Source organism: Theobroma cacao, chromosome 3 (genome assembly GCF_000208745.1).
Source record: "Theobroma cacao cultivar B97-61/B2 chromosome 3, Criollo_cocoa_genome_V2, whole genome shotgun sequence".
In the NCBI taxonomy this organism is placed as follows: Eukaryota; Viridiplantae; Streptophyta; class Magnoliopsida; order Malvales; family Malvaceae; genus Theobroma; species Theobroma cacao.
The window spans coordinates 35,833,883-35,857,439 of record NC_030852.1 but is presented as its reverse complement, the minus strand read 5'-3'; the positions used below and the strand labels follow the sequence as shown (position 1 = coordinate 35,857,439).

Genomic DNA, 23,557 nt, shown 5'->3' with positions numbered 1-23,557 from the left:
TCATTAAGGCAAGGACAGAGAAGAATCATAATTAGAAGGTTGGGTCAGGTTTCAGTAGTTCGGCATCACAATCGAGACAAAAGGATTGTGTCAGGTTTCTTTTTGTTGAAACAATGGTAGTCCCTATCAAATCCAAGAGAATCATAACCGATTGGTGCAAACGTGACGCCATAAGGACAGAGTACTTTGGCATCTTCGGAACTTTCGAATACCAAATGGATGCTTCGCACTTGTCAACATTTCAGGTCAGTGACGATTCCAAGGAATTATTGTTAGAGAACAAAATTTGATCTCTTACATAGAGAATTAGTCGTTTCTAACGAGAAAATGAAAGAAAGTAGAACTGAAAATAAAAGTAACCAGGAAAAAAAATACCCAAAAGATATCTTGGTGAAGTATTTGCTAAATTATTTCGTGAAGATCTTATGTCAGTCTGGCTCCACAGAACAATATTCCTTTCAAACTATCCCCAGCAAAAAATAAAGGGAAATTACAAAATAAAATCCTTGAAAGCATCCAAAGAAGCAGCTGAACTCGCCGGGAAACCATGATGAAATTTAGAGCTAAGCGTCACAGCTTGCTTTTTTATCTCTTCATTTCCTATTAGCTTCTCAATCCCCTTGGTTATGTCATCCTTCTTGATCATCTGCTGTGATAGATGGTCAAAAATCGGGCACCCCACTTTCAGATGATTCACCACCAATTTTGCATTGTAGTGCTGGTCACCCCTGATAGGCCATGCCAACAATGGTACCCCACGTCCGATAGCTTCCACCGTAGAATTCCATCCACAATGTGATAGAAACCCTGCCGTAGATGGATGACTTAGGATCAACAACTGGGGTGCCCATCCATGGATGATCAGACCTCTTTTACCAACCCTTTGGTCCAAACCATGAGGGAAGTAACTCTCTTCTTCAAAGTGTGAATCACTCGAACCAGGTTGGTTTCCTAAGAACTGCGGTGGTCCAGGTGGCGGACCTGGTCTGCCTGATCCATGTTGGATTACCCAAATGAATGGCCTGTTTGATGCTTCTAATGCATCAGCCAATTGCTCGAATTCTTGCTTGGTGGGAGCAACTTCACTGCCAAAAGACACGTACAGCACTGATCCACGAGGCTTTGAGTCCAACCATTCCATCACTTCATCCTCCGTCACGTTGGACTGTTTGTTGGCTCGGATTTCACGATCGTGCAGCAATGAATCGGACGATTTCCAGAACTGTTGGGGCAGTAGTGGGCCCACACCCCAAACTGGTTTCCCGATTTGGTTCCCTAAATAATCAAGAAATGGACCCTCAAGATCATTGCAACTGTTTAGCATCAATGCAACCGAGTCATTGGCAGCTTCCATCCAGGGTGGCTGTCCACCTGGTTGGGGTGGACCCATTTTCTGTGGTCCGGGCCCTCCTGGAGGCCCAGGGAAAAAGCCATGCCCCTGTGGTGGTGGTCGTGGCGGTCCACGTGGAAAGCCGAAGCCGCCGAGCCCAGGTGGTGGTGGTCCTGGCGGTCCAAGTGAGAAACCGAAGCCGCCATGCCCAGGTGGCGGTGGTCCAGGTGGTGGGCCATGTTTAAGATCGGAATCTGTCAAAGCCATTTCTTCAGGTAAGCCAGGAAGCAAACGGGTCTCTCCAGGCTTGATATCCACTACGCGAGCCTTCCACATGGCGTACTCCAAAGCAGCAGAACATGCACCTGACGTGAAAAACCCTATTGTTGGAATCTTGAATTTCTTGAAAGTATCTCCTGTCCAATCCATCATTATATCAATTACGGCACAAGCAGGTCGGGAGGCATTCTCAAGCAGCTTTTCAATGCCTGGAGCTAAATCTGAGTGGTGGTTATGGGGATGGTTGGGAGGATTGGAACTGGGCTCTGGTGGAGATAGCGGCGAAGAAGGTATTTGGGCAACTTCAATGAGAGGATGCTCCTGGAAGGAGGAAGGTATAGAGGAAAAGAGATTAGAGGAAATGATGAAGGTTGTTTTAAAATTGCGCGAGGCAATGTGCTTGCATAGTTCCATGCATGGGAACAGATGGCCTTGCCCAAAGAATGGAACTACCCATATCTGGCTTTCACTCGACATATCTTTCGCAATTCCCTTGGCTTGGTTGATGCTTGCAATCTATGGCAACTACACGGTTGATTCGCTCAATTTATAGAACTGGAAAAGTAAGGTTGAGATGAATGCTTAGAGAGTAAGGTTTTTACTGGTAGGTGAGGAAAGAGGTTTGACTGTTAGGTATGAAAACTGCAGAAGTCATGGTTCATCATACCCAAGACTAGAACTGAAGATGGATAATCTGGAACATTCTTTGATACGAGATTCGTTTTTGGTTAAAGATGATATAAAAAGCGGAGGCAGAAACTTTCAGGTTAAGCATCGACATAGGAGTTCCCGTATCAATTAATTTCCCCATGGATCAGAGTCAACAAGCTAAGAAAAAGGGTTACGAAAGGTGAGATCAGGTCGGTGCAGCCAAGCCAGCACCAGGACGCGTAATGATTGGACCGCGTTCAAGTTGTTTACTTTGTTAAGGAATTGTATGGTCGGCAAGCCAAAATTTTTTCCCTGTCAGTGGAGGTCTATGCCACTCCTACATCCCCTTTTGTGTGATTTAGAAAGAAGACATGCAATTCTTAATCCATACAGGAAGTATGCAATCATGATGACAATTTTAAGTAATGCCAATAGGTTTTCTTTTAAGCCATTCGATGATAACTTATTCAACTCTAGTATCGATGACCAGCAACAAGAACAAACGCTCATCATATTCATACGCATTATTTTAGTCTGCTTTCTGGCTAATAAAATCCTTAAAGGCATCCAATGCAGCCTCTGAACTAGCCGGAAAACCATGAATCAAATTTTCTCTCAACGCAAACACTCGATTACCCATTTCTTCATCTCCCATCAGCCTCTCGATTCCCTTGATTATATCATCTTTCTTGACCATCTCTGATGAATCATCTGCCACTCTAATTCCCACCTTGAGTTGACTCACCACCAGCTTGGCATTGTAGTGTTGGTCCCCTCTGATGGGCCACGCCAAAATCCGGATCCCACGTCCTATTGCTTCCATAGTTGAGTTCCACCCGTTGACTCGTGGCTCATTATCGGTATTTGTGGTGCCCATCCGCATATTATCAAACCTCGATCGCCCACTTTCGTATCCAATCCGTCAGGTTTGTAACCCGACCTTGACTGTATGACCCAAACGAATGGCCGGATTGAGTCTTCTAATGCTTCGGCTAATTGCGCATACTCATCTATAGTGGGACCCACTTTGCTGCCAATGCCACGAATAGAACTGATCCGCGTGGCTTCTTGTCCAACCATTGGATAACTTCATCTTCGCTTGCCTTCGATTGGCGGTTATGTTCCTTGACGGTAGCACCGTGTCCGTCGCTACTCAGCGAACCGGACGGAGAGTTCCAGTACTTCGCCGGTAAGAGAGGGCCCACGCCAAAAACTGGCATACGGATATGATCAGCCATGTAGTTAAGAAAAGGACGTTCTATATCATCACACGTGTTGAACATCAAAGCTATTGATCCCTCGATTGCAGGGATCCACGACGGCTGGTAGCCCGGTTTCGGAGGACCTCCTCCCGGTGGTTGACCGCCGTGTGGCGATCCAAATGGTTTTCTTTTAAGATCCGAATATGTAAGGCCCATTCCTTCGGGTAACCCGGGGATTAAAAGGGTGTCACCTGGCCTGATATCTCCCGCTTTGGCCATCCAGGTACCCCACTCCATGGCGGCCGCACAAGCGCCGAAGGTGAAGAGCCCAATTATTGGGATGTTGAATTTCCAGAAATGGGCCTTTGTCCAGCCCATTTGGAAATCAATAATGGCGCATTGAGGTCGGGGTAAATTTGGGACTTGGGAGCGGTTTTCCAAGTGGGCCTCGAGGTCCTGCCCAGCTGGCTGCTGGATCCGATCGCATCGGGGTATGATACGGGCGGGGGAGGCGATAGAAGCGGTTTTGTGGGAGAAAGAGAGGGGGATGAAAGAGGAAAGAGAGGAGGGGATGATAAGGGTAGCCTTGTAGCCTGGAGAGGAGAGGTGGTTGCAGAGCTCCATGCAAGGGCGGAGGTGACCCTGGCCAGGTCCTGTTGCAACCAGGATTTCTGCAGCCATGTTTGGATTTTGGTCTCTAACTTTTTAAGGGTTATGGCGTTATAGGGACAGAGTGGTTAGGGTAGAAGAAGAAAGAGAGTCCTGGTTCTGAATGATTGATGTTTATCTAATTGTTAGTAGGGAAGTTAGAGGCTGCTGTTATTTGCCTGCAAAATGAAGTTTTTTAACTGTTTTCTACTTCCATGAAAGAATTTGATTTATCGAGCATTTACCGGGTAGGATGTTTCACTGTCATATCCACATCAGGCTACAACGGATAGATATGTGATGGCATGCTACGGGATTCTCAAGCTGCAGGAAGAATATCCAAGGCAACTTCCTTCAGGGATGGCATTGTTTCCTGCTGGTGCACACAGACATATTTGTTCCCAACCTTTCTAAGAACTCTCCAAGGACCTGGATAGCACCTAACCAAAAAGGAAAAAAAAATGAAGTTTTCAATTTAGTTGTGAAAGTTGAGGAAAATTCAGCAGGAAATTTACGTAGCAAACCTGAAAAGGGTTCCTCCATTGCGTCCCTTAAAGTTATGTATGTAATATATAGTCTCCATCATGGGCAGGAGGGTCTTGGTAAGTGCTGCCAGCTTAGGGTAGAAGAAAGATGGATAATCTTAAGCTCATTTAAGGACAAATTAGAACTTAGCACTTCAGCTGTCTACCACTACAAGATGATAGAATGCAGATGAAAATTCTGTTAGTCTTGGATAGTTTTCAAAACCTCTCAGCTAGAGATCCGATAAAGAGTGTTGGAGAGCTCTAAAGTAATGCACAGAGTGACAATGAATACTGTTGAAATCTAAATGATTCAAATTATTATGTAGATTAAATTGAATTTAAAATTACCAAGAAAAATGTAAGATTCACCACAAGGATACACCCAGATCTGATACGGTCAAGTTCTCCATTGAATATAATCAGTTTTCTGGTGGTATTCACTACAGCTTCCTTGTAAAGCTCTTCCACCACAATCATTTCTGCATAATGAAATAGCAGACATAAGCTTCATGGAGTGTACATATCAACAAGAACACAGGATGTTTGAAACTACCATTGACGTTGAAATACGGGTAGCCAACCAGGAACAATTCATCATCTGGCTTTACCCGGTCTGCCATTTTTACTTTCTCAGAAAAACCAAAATCCTCAAAGAACGATGGCTTTGTTAGGTAGTCCAATTTGAAAGAAGCTCCTTCAAACACTTGTCTTGCAAACTTAACTTCATTTGCCTCAGGGAAAAACTGAATTTACAGCAGAGGTTTATACACACAAATTATGACAGCTTTTCAAAGTCTTAATAAAACCATTGTATAGAAACAGATCACAAGCACTTCAGAACGGTTCCATGGTGCTTGTATTAAGGAAAGCTAGAAGCATAAAGCTGAGAATAGTTGGCGCCTCCATCTTCTCATTATGATCTATCATAATAGTTGGATTAGCTTCAGTATTGAGACTTACTATTCTGGTTTGTCTTGCTTTCTCTGGAGTTACCAAGATGTCACAAAATTCACGAATTAACTGCATACTGTCAGTCATTTCATTTCCTCCTTCACCATCACCTGATGTGTAGGTTCACATGTAATAAGAAGCAATAGATGTCAAAAAGGGATAGGAGGAAGAAAGAGAAGAAAGACCAGGGGGAAGAGAACCTGGTACAGATTCAAGTCCAGCCGTTGGGAATTCAATCTCCTGTAACAGATATTTGTAGGTCACAAACTATACTGTGATTGAACGAAGTATGTGCTTTTAATTCTTCAATTATTTACCCAGTGCTATCTCACCATCAACTGCTTGCCATCCTTCAAAGCCAATTCAGTTGCCTTTTTTGCCTGATAGTTGATACATATCCAGATAGTAAGGTTTTACCACTGCAATAATTGCTAAAACTAATGGCACAAATAATCACAATAAAAAGAAAGGACTCTGCAAATCAGTCTTCTTTTACACCAAAACTTCCTCTAACCGTACTGTTCTAAGCCTAAATCATCAATGATGTATTACTGCGCTATAAATTTCATAGTAATGTCAAGAGGAGAGAGATTGCCCTCTTTTGGAGTAGCCCCAGATTGCGATTAGTCTATGCTAGGCATGTGCAAGACGAGACAGGAAATGGAGATAAACTTCCTTAAGGCTTACTTGTTTAAGAAGGTCAATGTAGTCACTGGGGAACGGCACATCAGATTCAACCGAGGTATTGCCCTCCTTGGAAACTGAACGAATAATAAACCTGAGATTGCTTGATCCCCTGATTAATCTAGTAGTCTCAAATTCTGTCCAATGGCTTCTGCTGTGAATCACCTGCACTTTGGTAGTATTAATCATTATGCAGACAAGTGCAGACCAGGACCAAATATCCATCCCTATTTCACCTGATTGTCAGCTATGTTCATCCATCTAGAAAAACAAAACAACTTCCCCAGAACTACTTCAAACATATCAAACACTTGACTAACCACGAAAAAGACTAGCAAATTTTCACTGCACGATCTCGAAAGAGCAGAAATGGAGAATTGGGATCTAATTCAAGTATCAAAAGAGAATGCTAGCATTCATCTTCCGGGCAATTTCATTTTCTGGGCATTGGAGAAAACGAAAACGATATGCAACACAGACAGAAGGTAAAAGAAACATGATAAAAAAAAGATGAAGCGGTTCTGTCACTGTTACCTTCCGCCGTGGGATTGAAGAAACTGCAATCGCAGGAGCGGATAGCAGCATCTTTGCTTTTGGAACCCAACAACGACAGTTATGTTCAGTTGTTTAACTGAAACTGGAAGGCTGACGCGGTGAGCTCTCTGACGTGGCGCGTTCTGCGCCACCCGGGATTTTTTTTTCTATTTTTGCCATTGTACTCTAGTATTTTTGTCTTCTTTTCATTTTAGTCCTTAGAAGAACTTTTCTTTTTTGTTTTGGAGAAACTTTTTGGACTTAATTTTCTTGTTTAAATAATAATATTTGTAACTATTTTTAAGCAATAAAACGTTTATATTTCATTTTAATACTATAAACTTGAACTAAAATTCATTATATGTACTTTGAACATGCACATCAACTAATTACTTAAGAATTAAAATAAAAGTAAAATCATGAAAATATCAAAAACCCATAATTTGAATATAAAATTACATATATAACAATTACAAATAAATACAAAATTCATAAATTCAAACAGCAAATTTTGTGTTTATTTTAGTTTATTTGTTGGGTGGGGGGATAAGACATTGAAATTCTTTCAACCCGGTTCATGAGAAGGCCAAAATCAATATGGCCATAATACACTCATATTAATTATATTACTTATAAATAACGCTTCATGTAGTCCTCAACCGAGGTATACTTCACTTCCGGATACAGCATAGAAGCTTCCTCTCCTCCATCACCTATTTCAAAATTTGCCAGGCATCCCTCATAACATACGTGATAGTAATGTGTTAGTCCAACTTGCTCTGCATAATTTTGTTCTGCATTTGCCCAAATTGATTAAAATTAAGAAATAAAATAAAATCGTTACTTAAGCATGTATATATATCTAGTACCAATATCAAAAGTGCAGTTTTTGTATTTACATTTTATTCATAATATTATTAAAAGTTTATATAGTGTAATAAAATATACAAAATTAATGTAAAAAATGTGCAAAAAATATTACTCAAAATATTTTTAATAATAGATTTGAAAAATGTGTTACCCTAAATTAAATTTGTTGAATTAAAAATACAAATGGAATGAATCTTACCTTTCATAGAAGAGAGAAACTCTTCTTTGGAAATTGAAGACTTAAGCAGCTCTTTCCCTATTAATTTCTCCCATATCTGGACGACTTCTCTTTGAGATAAGATGTTCTTGGGCGGCCTTATGTACACCGTTTTGTTCAGAGTCCGAAGGTCATCAATGGTTTTGATGGTGTACGTTGCTATATCATCTTCGTCCACGTAAATTGCTGTCGAATTCAAGGGGAGAAAGAGAATAAAAAATTAAGAAATTAATATTGACGAAAGTTAGTATAACGATTCAAGTCCAACTACTGATTCAGTAACTTTTTGAATCTAAATCACGTAATTCTCAAAAATTGACTTGGATCGTTATAAATGATATCAGAATTTGTATCAGTCCGATGTGAGCTTTTACATTACTGTAATGAGATCTTAATTCTATAAATGTGATATATGGCCTTGATGAGAACGAATTTAAGTGGACGGGATTATGATATCCAACATTCTATATCTGTTGTGAATGTGATTATTAAGACCTATATAACAATTCAAGTCCACCATTACTAATAACTTGAGTTTAAATTTTTGATGGCTATATGGTTTAAGTCCAAAAAATTACTGAGCTCCTGCACAAGAAATTAACTTACCCTTTTGATCGCCATCTCCCAACAAGCGGACATGATCCCTGGAAGGAAGGATGTAACCAGGTTGGCAAAGACCGCCGAGGAAGTAACCGGCGAAGCAATTTGCCGAAACATACGTGAAAGGAATGCCCGCTTCTTGGATTGCTCTCCTCACCACCATTTTGTCATCGAATGTTAACCTTCCAGGTTCCATGGCATTCTCCATTCTTGCAGGATCAGTGCCAAATTCAGATGGCAAGAATCTCTGTTGCATTAATTATATCAAATCGGGTTTTCACCTTTCAGCAAGATCGATCAAAAATATGTGTTTGGTAGAGTAGAATTAATGATATTCAGGTGACATCTTTATGGAATTAAGAAAGTTTTTTTATGGTAAGCTACTTGAGATTGACTCAGCTAAACAAAGACACTAACATAACGACAAATGACCAATCAATGTCTTTGCAAAGGTTCAATCAATTATATATAAACAAAAGCAAGATTTCCTCTCAAATGCAGGCAAGCGGAATTAGCTATATGTCTAAGGTAATACCTTAACATTCCCAGCCTCTTTGATGGCATCAACAAGCTTGAGTTGAAGCAGGATTTGGTGGCTACGGATATGAACACCCGATATCGCACAGATAACTACATCTACTAATTTCACCGCATTGACGAGGCTTTGGTGGTCGCTGAACGAGGCAGGCACAAGACGAGCTCCTTGCTGCTTGAATGATAAGAGCATCTGCACCTTGTCAATGTCAACACCTATCTCCTCCCTGTGGAGCACGTAAGTTTCATGACCTTGAGCTAAACTTGCCTTAGCTAGCCTCTTTCCCAAGTACCCAGTTCCCCCAACTACGAGCACTTTGCTTTTCATGGCCATTCTCTCTTACTCTTTCTGATCTCTGTCTCTTCAGATATCTCATTCTGTGTCTTTCACACACGCGTGTGTGTTTGTATATATAAATATATAGAACGACTCTTTTTTCTCTTTTTCCCTTAGCTTTGGGTTCACAAATGCTAGGTGTTGCTTCAGTTCATTAATGCTAGCGTGCGTGGCAGGCAAGAGTTAACCTTGCCTGCAGTCGAATCAACTGTTTTCCACAATTTGTCAAAAATAGACCAAAACTGTTTCTAAATTCCGACCAGGATCCTGCTTGTCTGATCGCTTTTCTTCCACATCAAGATGTATTTCGGAGGGTCTACCTCTACGCACATCAAGATGTAGTAGGGAAAAATTGGTATTTTTGGTTGTTGCGTAGGTTGGTCACTGCTCCTCTGCAGTCTGAATTATTGCTTTAGAAGAATTTAGAAGCCAAACCCTGCTATCAAGGATGAAAATTATTCATGGCAAAAAATTTTGTACTAGTGTTTGTTTGGCTTTATTTATTTATTTATTTGCTTATCTATATTTTAAAAGTAAAAATTAAGTTAAACATAAATTTTGAAAAACTCTTAAAAAAATAACTTTTTTTTAAAGAATAAAATTTAAAAAAAAAAGAATTTCAGAAAAAGCTCTTGTGAGGAAGTTTCTCTTCTCTTCTTTTAAAAATATAAGAGAATTTATATTTTTGTTTCAAAAATATCTTCGTATGTTAAAAATAATTATAATATTATCTTCTTAAAAAAAATACCCTTTATAATAAATTTAACTAAAATTATAACTTATAAAAAAGAATTTATAAAAAAAAATTTACCAAACAACTTTAACTTAATTTTAAAAGTTATTATTTTTTATAAGAATTTCATAATAACTTTTAAGTTAAAAAAAAGTTAGGTCAAACAGGCTCTAATTCAAAAACAAACTGATAAAAACCGTCTAAAAATCGTTACTCACCTTATCAAATTCTTAGCATATTACACAATAAAAGACCAATTCTTTCGAGCTCAGTAAATCTAGAATTAGATAAAACTCAAAAGCAAACTAAATCGTAGGTATCTTATCATAACTCAATTTGACAGATTGTTACTAATAATTAGAACTTTTTATACAGTATTTACGTAAAACGGCCACATTATTATTGTGAAATTAACATTACACCTTTTGTCCCTTGTGTTTTTTTCAAATATTATAGTAGGATTGGTTCCAAAATACTTAAAGGTTAGCACACAAACTCTTCTCTATAGCCCAAATTGGTTAATATCGTGTGACTTTTCTCTATAGAGGTTGGAGGAGAGTCACTCTCCTCTAGATGTTCATTCTTTATTTCGATGGGTTAGGACAGATCGATAGTCCCCATTAGTCACTGTGGAGGTGATCGGGTGAAATTAATCGGCTTTATGACTATATCTGAACTTTCCAACTACCCGGGGATTTCCTTTTCCTTGTACACTGCTACTATCTGCAACAAGAACCATCAGTTTATTGGCCAGTAGAATAGACAGATTGACAAGGTCTAGCCTCTCTATGCAATCCAAGTCTTTGCAAGAAGATTCAGGGCGGTGCTGGAAGATGAAAGATGGGGGATATTAACCCAATTGGAAGGACATGCACATCCCCCTTTCTGACAGAGTACTAACCCATTAAACAACCATATTGGCCTTACAACCGACAACTTTGCACATCTTCAAACTTTCGAAACCAAACTTTAATATCTGTCACCATTGGTTGAACTTTCCAATCTGAACAAGGCAGGCTTGACTTCTAGTTCTTGTGCAAAATTTCAGGCTTTGTCCATTATAATCTTCTGGAAATTGGCCTCATGGTCCAATCTGATCCTTTCTTTGTAGAAAAAAGTGCCGACTAGGGAAATTTTATAAGAAGGTTGAAAGAATGACAGTGAGGGAGAAAATCTCCAAATTTGTATTGGATTCAAACCATAGAGGGAGAGATATTTCTCAAGAAATTAAGCAAAAGTAAACCTATTTGATTAAACTGATCGATGATGAAATGAATATAAAAATATTTGTCTCAAGCTAAATTGAATGGTAAACTCAGTTGAAAATCCGCAATCCAAGATCATGCAAAAGGGGAACAGGTGTTTCTACCTATGAAAATTCCTCAAGTTAGAATTCAATGTGGAAAGCATTTAAAATATGAGAAACTTGTAGAAAGCTTGCTTGTAATCCACTGTCCAAGTTAGTCAAAAGTAGCAGGCAACCCAACTAACCGCTTTTCTATTTAATTTAATACCATTTCTAACAAAGCACATTCTCTAGGTTGACTCTGTTACCAGTTAATAAGAGGTTAACGTGTCTCTACCTACAAAACATCAATTACCTATGGCTTACATAATCCAAACTAACACAAAGATCTTAGTTTTATTAAATATGGTAAACCATACAAAAATTCGACAAAAATTAACCATGTTACAATATTAGCAATATCAAAACTATCAAGCAAACTAAATAGTATCGATACATAAGAACCTATATCGGAGAAAATACCTAAATATATAATTAAAAGAAAATATTATTTAAAGCAATTGACTTCTTATACCCATCATGACAATTAGTGTAGGTCATAGTTCCGTCTATGCATATAAAGAAATTTTCAATATTAGATGTGTTTATATTGATACCGCAAGTCAATAAGGTAATCCAAGGGAAGAGAAAGAAAGATCTTCATTACTTCTAACAAAGAATAGTAAAAGTGAAGAGGACTTGGTAGATTATATTATGCTAATATAATTTACATAATATGGTAAGACTAGGGGTTAGAAGGTTTAGTCTTTTTCAGAATCCTAAGGATTATCAGGATTTCTTTGTTCTTGACTGCTAGTAATTGGATTTATCTGACCATAATGTTATAATTTGAATATTTGATAACTATATTGTAAATTAATAAATAATAATAATTAATATAATAAAAAAATAACATTCAAACTGACGTATCTTAATAAACATATTATTTATATTATGCTATCATGACATTGACATGATAAAAAAAATAAAAGAATTATGATTTAGGTTTTGGCAGATTTGGACTGGAACTTGAAGCATGATTATTGTCAAAACAAAAGCAACAAAAATCAAAGAAATCGACCAATCTGAAGTCACATATATGGCCTGCTAAAGTGACTAACTCAGGGGATGACTTTTGAAGCAACCCAACTGTTTACCTAATGGTTGCTCTTCCATTGTTTGGTTGACATTCCCGTTTTCACAACTCAAAAGTTTGGATGAGAAAGTAAAGATTCGAGAGTACATGCATATGATAAAGATTTATGATGACGCACATAATATATACAAATCTATATGTTATGCTATAGGTTTCATTCAATCATTTCATTTATTATCTTTGAAATAAAAGAAGGGAATAATTAAGGAAACGGTGGGATTCACAATGTTGAAAATTCCATGGTTGGTCCCTCCAAGGTAAACAGGCTTTGGGTCATTGGTGGCTAATTGTTTTACAAAGTATGTGTTGATTATGATTGCTAAGAAAGTTACAGGAACGATGGAGATTAACTTAAAACCCCCCAAAAGGCCTAAAACTCTAGGGAAGAAAAAAGAGGTGCATGTACTCAGCAAACACCACCTAACGCACCTACCCACTCTTCATGACCATTAACCAGAACCACAACGCAAAGTCTAAAGGACAATTTTTTTTTTTTTTTTTTAAAAGAATTATAGTTTTGTTGCAAGAGAGACTTGTGGAAGGCAAAAGAAAAAAAAATTGAGATAAGATTTGAGGTCGGTTGAGGTGATTTATTTTGTTTAAATTGTTTTTAAAATCGTTTGTAATTTGAGTATTTTATCTTTTGTCGAGTTAATTTTTAATAAATTTTGTAAATTATTTCGATTTGTATTCAGAGATGGCTGTTGATTTTTTTTATTTTATCTTTCATTTTATTAACAAAAGTTTAGGGTTAGCCTAACACAAAGAAACAAAAGAAGCATAATAAATTAACATTTAATCCGACACGCGCAAGTAGTGCACCAATTATTAAGAGTAACTTGCACTGCAGAGTTAGGGCATCTCTGCTCCCTTTGTTTTTTTTCTTCCCCTTTTAGTAATTTTGTATCTAAAGAAACAAAACCAAGCTGTGATAGTCTCCCTCCATATACAAAACTTTGGTGTTGTCATATTCTTCAAAGAAAAACAAGGACTCAATGGCCAAGAGTAAGGTTCTTGTGGTGGGGGGAACTGGGTATATCGGCCGGAGGATTGTCAAGGCAAGCTTGGCTCAGGGCCATGAAACCTACGTCCTCCAACGCGCGGAGATCGGGCTCGACATCGACAAGCTGCAGATGTTACTGTCGTTCAAGAAGCAAGGAGCTCACCTTCTGGAGGGCTCGTTCAATGATCACAAAAGCTTGGTGGAGGCTGTTAAGCAAGCCGATGTTGTCATTTGCACCATGTCTGGGGTGCATTTTCGCAGCCACAACATTTCGTTGCAGCTCAAGCTGGTGGAAGCCATTAAAGAAGCTGGGAATGTTAAGGTAATCTCTAATATAATTACATCAAAGAGGAATTAGCTTCTCTCTTCTTTTCTTCCTTTTTTTTTCGTTGTTTGAAGGAATTATTATGTATGCAAAGCACAAACTTCCTGGGGTATTTGCCTTTTTGGAGAAGGACAAAGCCAAATATCCTTTTTGGAGAAGGATATTGCTACTCTTAGAAATGGGTGGTGAAAAACATGCAAAGTACTTTTTGGCTGATTCCTATACAAATCTTCTTTTTCATTTCTTCTGTTTATTAGTTTATTCAATTATTTTTTTTTATTATCCATTTTCAGCTAGAAAACAAAGTAATTTATTGCACTAACTTTTCCTTTGTCAGACTGGTGGATGATCCACTCAACACAAAGGAAAAAAAAAACAAGAGGCTACAAAATTACATAAAAACAATAAACATGTTTATCTCTAAAATAAATAAAGGAAAAAAAGAATTTTTTTCAAAATATTTCGTCATTTATTCTGAAACATACTACATATTTAAATTATTATTTTTATAATAAAATATTTTTTTTGAACAGTAAATGTTAATGTAAATATTAATGTAAAGACAACACTGCAGCGTTTCTTACCTTCAGAGTTTGGTATGGATCCGGCTCGAATGGGACGTGCACTGGAACCGGGAAGAGTCACATTCGATGAAAAAATGGCTGTGAGAAAGGCAATAGAGGATGCTAACATCCCCTTCACCTATGTAGTTGCCAACTGCTTTGCTGGCTACTTTGTCGGCAACCTTTCACAGCTTGAAAGGCTCACTCCTCCAAAAGATAAAGTATATCTCTATGGGGACGGAAATGTTAAAGGTACAAACGAATTACATACTGTAATTGAGATCGATGTTGAGAGACAATATTTGTTCCTGATTTGTGTTTGGAAAAATGGTGGTTGATGGATGCTGCAGTGGCTTTTATGGACGAAGATGATATTGCAACCTACACAATTAATGCAATAGATGACCCCAGAACATTGAACAAAACGTTGTACATAAGGCCTCCAGGGAACATTCTCACCCAAACACAGCTAATCCAGAAATGGGAGGAGCTTTCCGGGAAGAAACTAGAGAAGATTAGCATTTCTGCACAAGATTTCCTAGCCTCCATGAAAGGTACTTATCAGTCTTTCACAAACTCAATAAAATTTTTCTAGCCTATAGTTCGCAAAAGAGATACTACATATCCATTAACTATTTGACAAAGATTTCTTCATGTCTGTGCAGGGTTGGACTTTGCAGGACAGGTGGGCGTGGGCCATTTCTATCACATTTTTTACGAAGGTTGCTTGACAAACTTCGAAATAGGGGAAGGTGTTGAAGAAGCGTCGAGGCTTTATCCAGAGGTGGAGTACACCCGCATGGATGATTACTTGAAAATCTACATATAACGAAATGCAAACTTCCCAGGATTTTCACCTTAAAGCAAAAATAACGTTATTCCAAGTTATACAATATTACTGTTATGGACTCCGTAACACGATCACCTAAATCCTTTCGGACGTCTACGTACCCTATGTAGGAAGTGGTGACTCTTTCTTCCAACTCCTGTCCTGTTCCTGTCCTGTTCCCTGGTTGATTACATCAATACATGTGATTGTTGTGCTTTCGGTTTCATCTTCTTTTATCATCTTTAATTACGGCACCAAGTGCGTTTGATCATGTTCTTGCAAACTACCCAAATTATTATGAGATGAGAAAGTTCACGTTTCAAGCAAGTGGATTCAGTTGTTATAAAAGCTAGTCTAATCATGGAAACATTTAGGTACTGATCGTGTCCAAACAAAGCAAAGATTATTGCGTTAATAGATTAGAGCAAAAATACAAAATATCACAAGTATATAATATAAAATAAAATATGAATAAATTTTGTATATTCTCTAAATATTATATTTAATGAAATCATTCGTCAATTTATTAATTTACAATACGATCAATACGAAATGTATAAATATAAGTAAATGCAATAATTTAGAACTCATGATTTTGACAGTGATCGTGGGAATGTGGAATTTGGAAATACAATAGATAAATTGTTTGAGTTGCTTTAAGAAAATGTTAGGGGAAATATACATCAATATCATGCATATCACAATCTGACAGAGGCGTTTTAATTTTTTTTAATGAAAAAATTTGTGGGTGGCAAAGAATAACCTAATCAAATAGACTTGTCTTCAAGTCCTGGCCCAATTTCCAACACGATTGTGATCCAAATCAAATTTTTATATTATGCGCAAGATTGAATTATTGGGTAGGCTGAAAAAGAAACAGTGGAGGACAACAGCCTTGGAAAGCTCAACATTAATTTTTTAATAAACATTATGAGTAAAAGTGGTATATGTTCACCCAAATTCAAATAAAGGATTTGTCCCAAAAATCAATTATTACTAGTATAAATTATTAAAGATTAACAGATTTAATCATTGGGTTTGACTCACTTTAATTATGTAGAAGGATAACATATACAACTAACTATCTCCGAGTGCAATTGCTAATTACCAAAGGATATGTACCTAATTAGTTTGTTTCTAGATTTCTAGCTAACAATATAGAATAAAATTGAATGCAAAGAGATGCAGAATGAAATCATAACTAATGGGATATCTGTTTTTTTTTTTCTTTTGAATTTCATCTCTTATATGAAAACATGTGTGATTGAAGCTCGTTTCCATTTACAGCAACAAATTCAAAGCTATCTTTGGTGTTTAGGTCAAAATTTATGGACTCTCCTTCAACTTTAAGCTTGACATCTTTGTTTCGCTCTCTTTCTCCCACCGCATAGTTTTGGAAAGCAGAACAGCTGGTGGCCTTCTTAGGAACGTCATTCATCTGTACCACGTTTGGTTTCCTGTCTGCTCCTCCATTCACATTCTCCATGAGACTCGACAGAGCCAAGTTGAAGTTTGTTAATTCTGCTCTTGTTTCTTCTACATTCCCTTCACAGTTGATGTCAAACGAAAGGCTCTTTTGGGCTTTCTCCAGTATTGCCTGCAAGTACCTCCCTTGTGCCTCTACCCTCATCTGCAATTTCTTCTGTACCTGCAGAATTCAATAACAGTTAATTAGAAGCTTGAACAAGCAAATATGATCGATACCCATGTATATTAATGGTGGTAAAGAGAATGAGAAATAATCTGTCCTTGGAAGGGAGATATTAACCTCAAGTTGCTCTTGCAATGTCCTTCGTACTTCCAGATGGGTGTTCAGTGCATCTGCCACTGGGATTTGTCTGTTTCATTGCACATTCAATCATCACTCAGGATGTTACCATTTGACAGGGAAAAAGGCTATCTGAAAAGAGGGTAATCCTAACTAGATTCTCAATTTTCTAGCTGCTATAAAAGTTCGATGTGACGACTCAATGCTCAAGAAAAATTCTGGTTACAAAACAGAAATGACAAATAGAGCTGAGATATTTGAACGTACCGTTGGTCATTGTCAGCACTTGGTGAATTGGTGATAGTCCCTGGAGAATGATTGCTAAACTGTACGTACGAACTCCCTAGAAAGAGGTATCGTAGCCAATAACCATAAGAAGTAATAGTTGATTGTGGAAAAATAACAGTGCATTAGTGGGATTTTAGTCAAAATGAATAGTCTGTCAAACTCACCACCATTGTCTTTGTTTTGGTCTACTGCATTTTGCTTCCGGGCCTGCTGTCCTAGCCTGTATTTCTACCAAACCAAACAAAAAATCAAGCAAAATTACACACTTAATGTTTCAGAAATAATTGAAAAGCAAAAGATAACAATGGAAGCGTAAATGCCCATGTCTTATATACCTGTAAATGGCTCTTCAAATGGTACAATGTCAAGCCCTTCAGACCCATCAGCCTCAGGACAGACTTTGGAGTTGCTTCTGCAAGCAGAATTTTCCCAGTATGTTAGACTAGCTGAAATACTGGTTTGTTTCTTTTTTGAATCATAATTATGAAAACGGAAAAGATGGGATGCAATTAGAATTTCACAAAACTCCATTGATTCAGAGAATTCTTTCTGATAACAGTTATTTGCAGCAAATTAGCCTTCGGAGTTTGTTCTCAAAAACCAATGAGAGACCATAAAAAGAACTTGATAAGTAGTAGTACTTGCTAATGTTTCTTGGGAGTAAGAAGAATTCAAGCAAGATTAACACCTTCATCCAACCATTTCTAGCTCAGATTTAGCTACAATTTACAAGATTATACTTAAAAGAAACAGAACAAATTTCTTACGGTGGTTAATTCATGATTGTATCATCAAGATTCAAGATTTAAAAACAGAGATATCTGATCTTAGTACTCTGTTTTTTGCAGAAAATTTTAAAAGATGGAAAAATGAAACACAGTGTAAGGAGGTAGAAGAAGACTAACTGTCAGGGCCACCAAGTTTGGTTACGGCGTCAACGAATCGGTCGTGAAGATCAGCCGTCCATCTCAGCCGAGGCTTCGGGTCTCTCGTCATCACCACCCCATTCTCGTACCCGAAGTTCTCTCCCCCCACTGCTCCTCCTCCTCCTCCTCCTCCATAGCTTAATCTCTCCATCGCATCAGACCAAAGTAACCAAACCACCTCAATTCTCTCTCTTTGAACTGAAATTCTTCAAGCTGGTTTTTGAGTGGAATCAAAGCGAGTTGAATTCCCGATTCCTCCCTTAAATCCAAAGCCGAAAATGGCCAACGGAATCGGATTGAGAACAAGAATGTAACTGAAATCAACCTTTTTTGCTGTTTCAACTTGTTATATATCAGCAGAGATATTTATTTATTTATTTAATGAGAAACAGAAGGAGAATTTTTATATTTAAACGAAGAACATGCAGAGGAAAGCTCGGCGACGAATCTTAAGCAAACAAACATGATTGAAAATCAAACAAAACACACAAACGCAACAGAGCAATTGCGCTCTTGTTCTCCCGTGTACATCTGCGTCAGGAGTTCGACCGTTTAGATTTTTTCAGGTTTGATGATCCAACGGTGCTGGAGGGGAGATGTCGCTTAGTGGAACAAAGGCGATCGTGGCGGTGCCACGTAAGCGCCAGCGTGGAATATTCGCCGGCGAACAAGAGGAATAAAATATTCCAAGAGTCACGTGGGGGGCCCACGAGGGGAGGACGTAAGGGTCATTTTCCAGGTCGAAATCGGTGGGTCATCCACATGAACGGTCCGACAAGAATGGACACGTGTCGCGATGTCCGTCAAGTGTCTGTAGAATATTCGCTTCGGGCCGAACAGGAACAGGAACAGGAACAAGAACAGACAGGAGGGTGCAAGCAAAGCCCCCGTGAAAAAAGCTGTCCAATGAATCTAATCCCCTTTTTGGTCCTTCCCATTTTTCCACAATCTATTCTTATTCTTGGATTTGCTTATTCTTTCCGAAGAATCAGAATCCAGAACCAAGAAAAAGAAAAAAAAAAAAAAACAAAACTAACCATTGGCATTTTCCTGGCAGATTCTACACTTTGGAACGAAAGAAAATGGAGAGTTGTTGGTAAGTTTAGATGAGTTGAAGATCAACACCGTCAGGCTCAAACTCGGCTCGATTGTATTTTTGAGCCTTGATTATGACCTTTGGTGGCAGTGGAAAGTCTATGACAGCCATAGGTCCATCTTTTTGTAAGAATGGAAACGGTTCTGATGAACATGAAGTTGAATAATGATACATTTACAGCGGAAAAACATACAGATTCAATAATGATACAAAGGCAACTGGATTCATCTTCCCAATTGTTAAGGAAAGTAATCAAATTAAGCACATTACAGCAGTTTGGTGTTCAGACTTCAGGGTTTAATGGGTATGCAAGGGATTCCTAAAGGATTTCAAGGTATATTTAGCTAAGCAGCAGTGCCTATACTACCTAGCAGCAGAGGAGAGAGATAGCCGCTGACCATTGAGTTCGGAAACGTGAGCAAACGGTGCCATGCTTATGCCCCAGGTGGGTGATGGGACATATGATAGGTACAGAAGATGAACCCGCCTACCCAAGGATATGTCATGGCAATACAAGCACCAACAAGGGTTTATAACCATTTTAACTTTCAATCAAACTAGACAGCCTTTGAAACCTTTTCTAAGGGCAGTCTCATCCAAATTTCTTCCTATGAATACGAGCTTGTTGGTCCTCTTCTCATCAGGTTCCCACATTTTTCCTGGGCAGCCATCCAACGTCGAATGCACTCCCTGCCATGGTAGCCACAATTTTGAGATAAGAAACAAACTGTAATGTTGACAGATGCAAATTGGAAACACAAGGTGAAGAAATGGGAACCTGAAAAACATATCGCTGATCAAAACCATTGACAGACAGGACTCCCTTCATTCTATATAGGTCCTCTCCTTTCTCTTCAATCAATCTTTGAAGCCAATCATCAACCTGATTCATCCACGACCAAGTAACAAAGACTAATGAGAGGTCATACAATTAAGGCAACATTACAAGTTACAACAACAAACTTAATCAACAGATGCAGGGCTATTTTCTGGAATGGTTATATTTGTTTGTGTGTTCTCAAAATTTTAACTTTTCAGCCATAAAATCTTCAAGCATAGATCACTCAATGATCATGATGATTGATTCATCCATGCCAAAAGAAAAAAAATCCATACACTTAGCCCAATCAGGCCCTAAAATTACAATTTCTCTGGCTCTACACAGCCATTATCAGGGACATGCAATCCTCCTTCCTAATCCTATTTGACTTACAAATTGGGACCTTGTATAAAATTCCAATCCTTCAAGGTGGGAAAGCCAGCTTCACAGTGACCTTGGTCATTTTGAGAAATTTTAACCTCGTATGAAATCCTGAAGAAAATATATGAGCTTCTTATGAAATATTTCTTACCTCATCTAGATCAAGGGTTCCCTCAGAAACAAAGCTAACACTAGAGACAGCAGAATCATGCAAATGATTATGATGATGCTCCTTGTGCTGCCCTGTAATGTAGAAAGAAAATAAGATAAAATAGATTAAAATAAAGACAAGAATGAATATCAAGCTAACCTAGGTACAACTCTGTGAGAGAAGAACCACTAATTTGACAGCAAGACGCAAAGGTAGAAGGGGGTGGGGGGGAAGAATGTTGAATTTATGAAAGATGCAATCACCAAAGATCATCAATATTCCTGTCCATTTTTCTTAGTTTATCTTTTATTACAAACAAAGGAGATTAAAAATACAAGAACGAACATAGGAAAGAAATACAAAAAGATAACATACTACCATGCACGTCATGTTCATGGTTGCCACAGTGAGAATTATTTGCATGAACTTCAGAATCAATTCTGCAAAATACAGGACTTTGAACTTTTAGCAAAGACGTCAGCTACAGAAGAGGAGCGAACAGCTAGTGAAAATACATTTGCATGACCCAGGAAAGGGTAATTGAAAAAATATATATACTGATAAGAAAGAAAAAGAAATTGTTTAAAATGGTCAACTAGTGAAGGAAGTAACAAGTGACCTTTCTAGATCATATCCTCCAACTCCTAAAACAAAGTCCATGTCTACAGCTCCAAATTTCGCTCTCTTGATTTGTGCCATGCTATTAATGTGCTGGAAAGCACCAAAATCAGAAGTTGTTACTTTAATGCTACTTACATGGATAAAATTGACATTAAACTTTGATTTTTGGCATGGTGCTAATGAAATAGAAAACTCTGCAGAGAAAACTAGAGCATAGTGCTAATCCTTTCCTTAATATTCCATTTCTCTTCTTCATTAAATTTACAAACCAAACATAGAATTCATGTGTAATGCAAATGTGAACCTTGATTTTATCAGTCAGTGTCTCCAAGTCACCCTCAGTCACCAAATCTATCTGCAATTAAAATCAAAACAAGTAAACAACATTACAAATAGAAGAGCAACAAGTATATTGAATGTTCCATCCATTACTCTTCAATATGACCATAATAGAAGAAGATCAAGATGCACAGAGAAGGCCATGTAAAATTAAGATGAGAAATCAATGTTCACCTTGTTCAAAATTATACGGTCAGCATAAGCAACCTGTTCAACTGCCTCATTCACAACAAATCTTGGTTTAGCTTCATTGAGATGCTTCATGGCATGCTTTGAGTCAACTAAGGTGACAACTCCATCCAGTTTCACATATCGTGAAACCAGTTCATCAGCACAAAAGGTTTCTATAACAGGACCTGGCTTAGCAAGACCTGCAATAAGAGTTTCATGAGTAAATAAAGCAGTGAAGATTTGAGCAACTTATTGGATGCATTTAAAAGGTAACTCCAATGTCTAGCCTTAAACAGACATCATTATCTAAAATAGTAACTGACATTACACGTCATAAACTAAACCTGAGTAAAAACCTTGTATTATCAATGTACCATGACATACCTGTGGTTTCTATAACAATATGATCAAATTTGTCCTTTTTTTTCTTAACCAGCTCCAAGAGCATTTTAACAAGATCTCCACGCACGGTACAGCATAGGCAACCATTATTGACCATGACAATGTCTTCTTCAGATGCAGATGAATGACTAGCAACCAATGATCCATCAATATCCACCTCACCAAACTACATTGCAATTAATACAATTAGCAAATTTAGTAACAATGAACTTTTTTAACAAGGCGTATAAAATAACAAAGAAATATCCCTCAACATAAATAAATTCTACTATTTTTTTGGCCAAAAAAAGAAAGTAACTTTTATTGCAAATCAATCACTATAAGAATACCATCAATTACACAACCAGTATTATCTCGACCGACAAATCCAATTCCAGCTTCCCTACTTTCTTGATCAAAGGCTCCATAACAGGAGGGGCTTTCCAATTCTCTTCATTCAAAATTGTCTGCCTACTGTCATCTGTTGAACTGTTAGGAGAAACTGCCATGATGTTTAAAAATTCTGTAACTGCAGCGTCTTCTCTTGCAATAATGCTGATAGGGTTAGGGGAGGAAAGTTCAAACACAGCTTCACCTCTAGCCTTCCAACAGATAAAACAAATTGCACCACCCCCTCCAAAAAAAAAAAACTAAATAATCTAATAATCAATGTAAGTACCTCGTTCTCAATAACAGCAATACGTTTGCCATGTTGAGCTGTTAAAATATGATTTAAGAGAGTAGTCTGCATTAAAAAAATCAAAATAATTAAAAAAAAAACATAAAAGACCATAAAAATTGGGGACGAAGCTAAGGTAAGCAAAGCAAATCATTTATCAGACTAATTAAAAGGAAATGAGACCTTTCCAGAGCCGAGAAAACCAGTGATGACGGTAGCCGGGACACGGGTATCGGAGGCAAAAGCGGGAGGTTCAGAGGAAAAGCCCCTTGAGTTTCTGGGAAGAGGTGCCAAAGAGTGAAGGGTGGCGGTGGTGAGGAAGTGAGAGTGCTTGAGACATGGTCGAAGAAGTTGAGTGAGGTTTTTGGAAGAACTTCTTGAAATCAAGAATCGAGCTGCCATTGTTCTTCGTTCGTGCCTGGAAAGCTCTGGATAAAAACGGGGGAACAATCAAATGCTTAAACCCTTGGGCAAGGGTTTTGACTTTTGAGTGGAAGGCCTTTATATGTCCCGATTTTTCAAGGAAAGTAATTACCACGTAAAGAACGAAATTTTATAAACTGTTTTTTTTTTTTTGTCCTCTTAAATGTCTGTTGTTTTTTTGCTTTCAAGAAAATTAAAACAAAAATTCTAATTTTTACCTATTTTATATTGAAGTTTAAATTTTTTTTCTAAAAT

General features: G+C 37.9%; 6 protein-coding genes and 1 pseudogene across 6 annotated transcripts; 1 reads left to right on the top strand and 6 right to left on the bottom strand.

The window, feature by feature from the left end:
• On the bottom strand, window positions 371-2,532 carry LOC18606870 (scopoletin glucosyltransferase). The gene has a single exon (XM_007040726.2). The coding sequence runs from the start codon at window positions 2,084-2,086 to the stop codon at window positions 491-493; it is 1,596 nt and encodes a 531-aa protein (XP_007040788.2). The 5' UTR covers window positions 2,087-2,532; the 3' UTR covers window positions 371-490.
• LOC18606869 lies at window positions 2,744-4,176 on the bottom strand (annotated as a pseudogene).
• LOC18606868 (protein LOW PSII ACCUMULATION 3, chloroplastic) lies at window positions 4,298-6,894 on the bottom strand. The gene is made up of 9 exons (XM_018117369.1): window positions 6,807-6,894; window positions 6,276-6,437; window positions 5,921-5,968; window positions 5,789-5,828; window positions 5,598-5,698; window positions 5,191-5,380; window positions 5,018-5,116; window positions 4,635-4,752; window positions 4,298-4,550 (listed from the first exon to the last, which is right to left on the bottom strand). Exons 1-9 carry the CDS (start codon window positions 6,855-6,857, stop codon window positions 4,430-4,432), a joined length of 930 nt encoding a protein of 309 aa, XP_017972858.1. The 5' UTR covers window positions 6,858-6,894; the 3' UTR covers window positions 4,298-4,429.
• LOC18606867 (bifunctional pinoresinol-lariciresinol reductase) lies at window positions 7,323-9,406 on the bottom strand. Its single transcript, XM_007040722.2, has 4 exons — window positions 9,029-9,406; window positions 8,500-8,740; window positions 7,876-8,079; window positions 7,323-7,600 (listed from the first exon to the last, which is right to left on the bottom strand). Exons 1-4 carry the CDS (start codon window positions 9,359-9,361, stop codon window positions 7,437-7,439), a joined length of 942 nt encoding a protein of 313 aa, XP_007040784.2. The 5' UTR covers window positions 9,362-9,406; the 3' UTR covers window positions 7,323-7,436.
• LOC18606866 (isoflavone reductase homolog) lies at window positions 13,359-15,484 on the top strand. Its single transcript, XM_007040720.2, has 4 exons — window positions 13,359-13,863; window positions 14,441-14,681; window positions 14,780-14,983; window positions 15,095-15,484. The coding sequence occupies exons 1-4, from the start codon at window positions 13,534-13,536 to the stop codon at window positions 15,256-15,258; spliced, it is 939 nt and encodes a 312-aa protein (XP_007040782.2). The 5' UTR covers window positions 13,359-13,533; the 3' UTR covers window positions 15,259-15,484.
• Window positions 16,442-18,886, bottom strand: LOC18606865 (myb family transcription factor PHL11). The gene is made up of 6 exons (XM_007040719.2): window positions 18,220-18,886; window positions 17,650-17,726; window positions 17,479-17,542; window positions 17,294-17,369; window positions 17,027-17,096; window positions 16,442-16,906 (listed from the first exon to the last, which is right to left on the bottom strand). Exons 1-6 carry the CDS (start codon window positions 18,389-18,391, stop codon window positions 16,496-16,498), a joined length of 870 nt encoding a protein of 289 aa, XP_007040781.2. The 5' UTR covers window positions 18,392-18,886; the 3' UTR covers window positions 16,442-16,495.
• Window positions 19,484-23,419, bottom strand: LOC18606864 (COBW domain-containing protein 1). The gene is made up of 10 exons (XM_007040718.2): window positions 23,063-23,419; window positions 22,880-22,945; window positions 22,204-22,387; window positions 21,823-22,019; window positions 21,614-21,664; window positions 21,308-21,399; window positions 21,067-21,128; window positions 20,689-20,780; window positions 20,115-20,219; window positions 19,484-20,026 (listed from the first exon to the last, which is right to left on the bottom strand). The coding sequence occupies exons 1-10, from the start codon at window positions 23,279-23,281 to the stop codon at window positions 19,889-19,891; spliced, it is 1,206 nt and encodes a 401-aa protein (XP_007040780.1). The 5' UTR covers window positions 23,282-23,419; the 3' UTR covers window positions 19,484-19,888.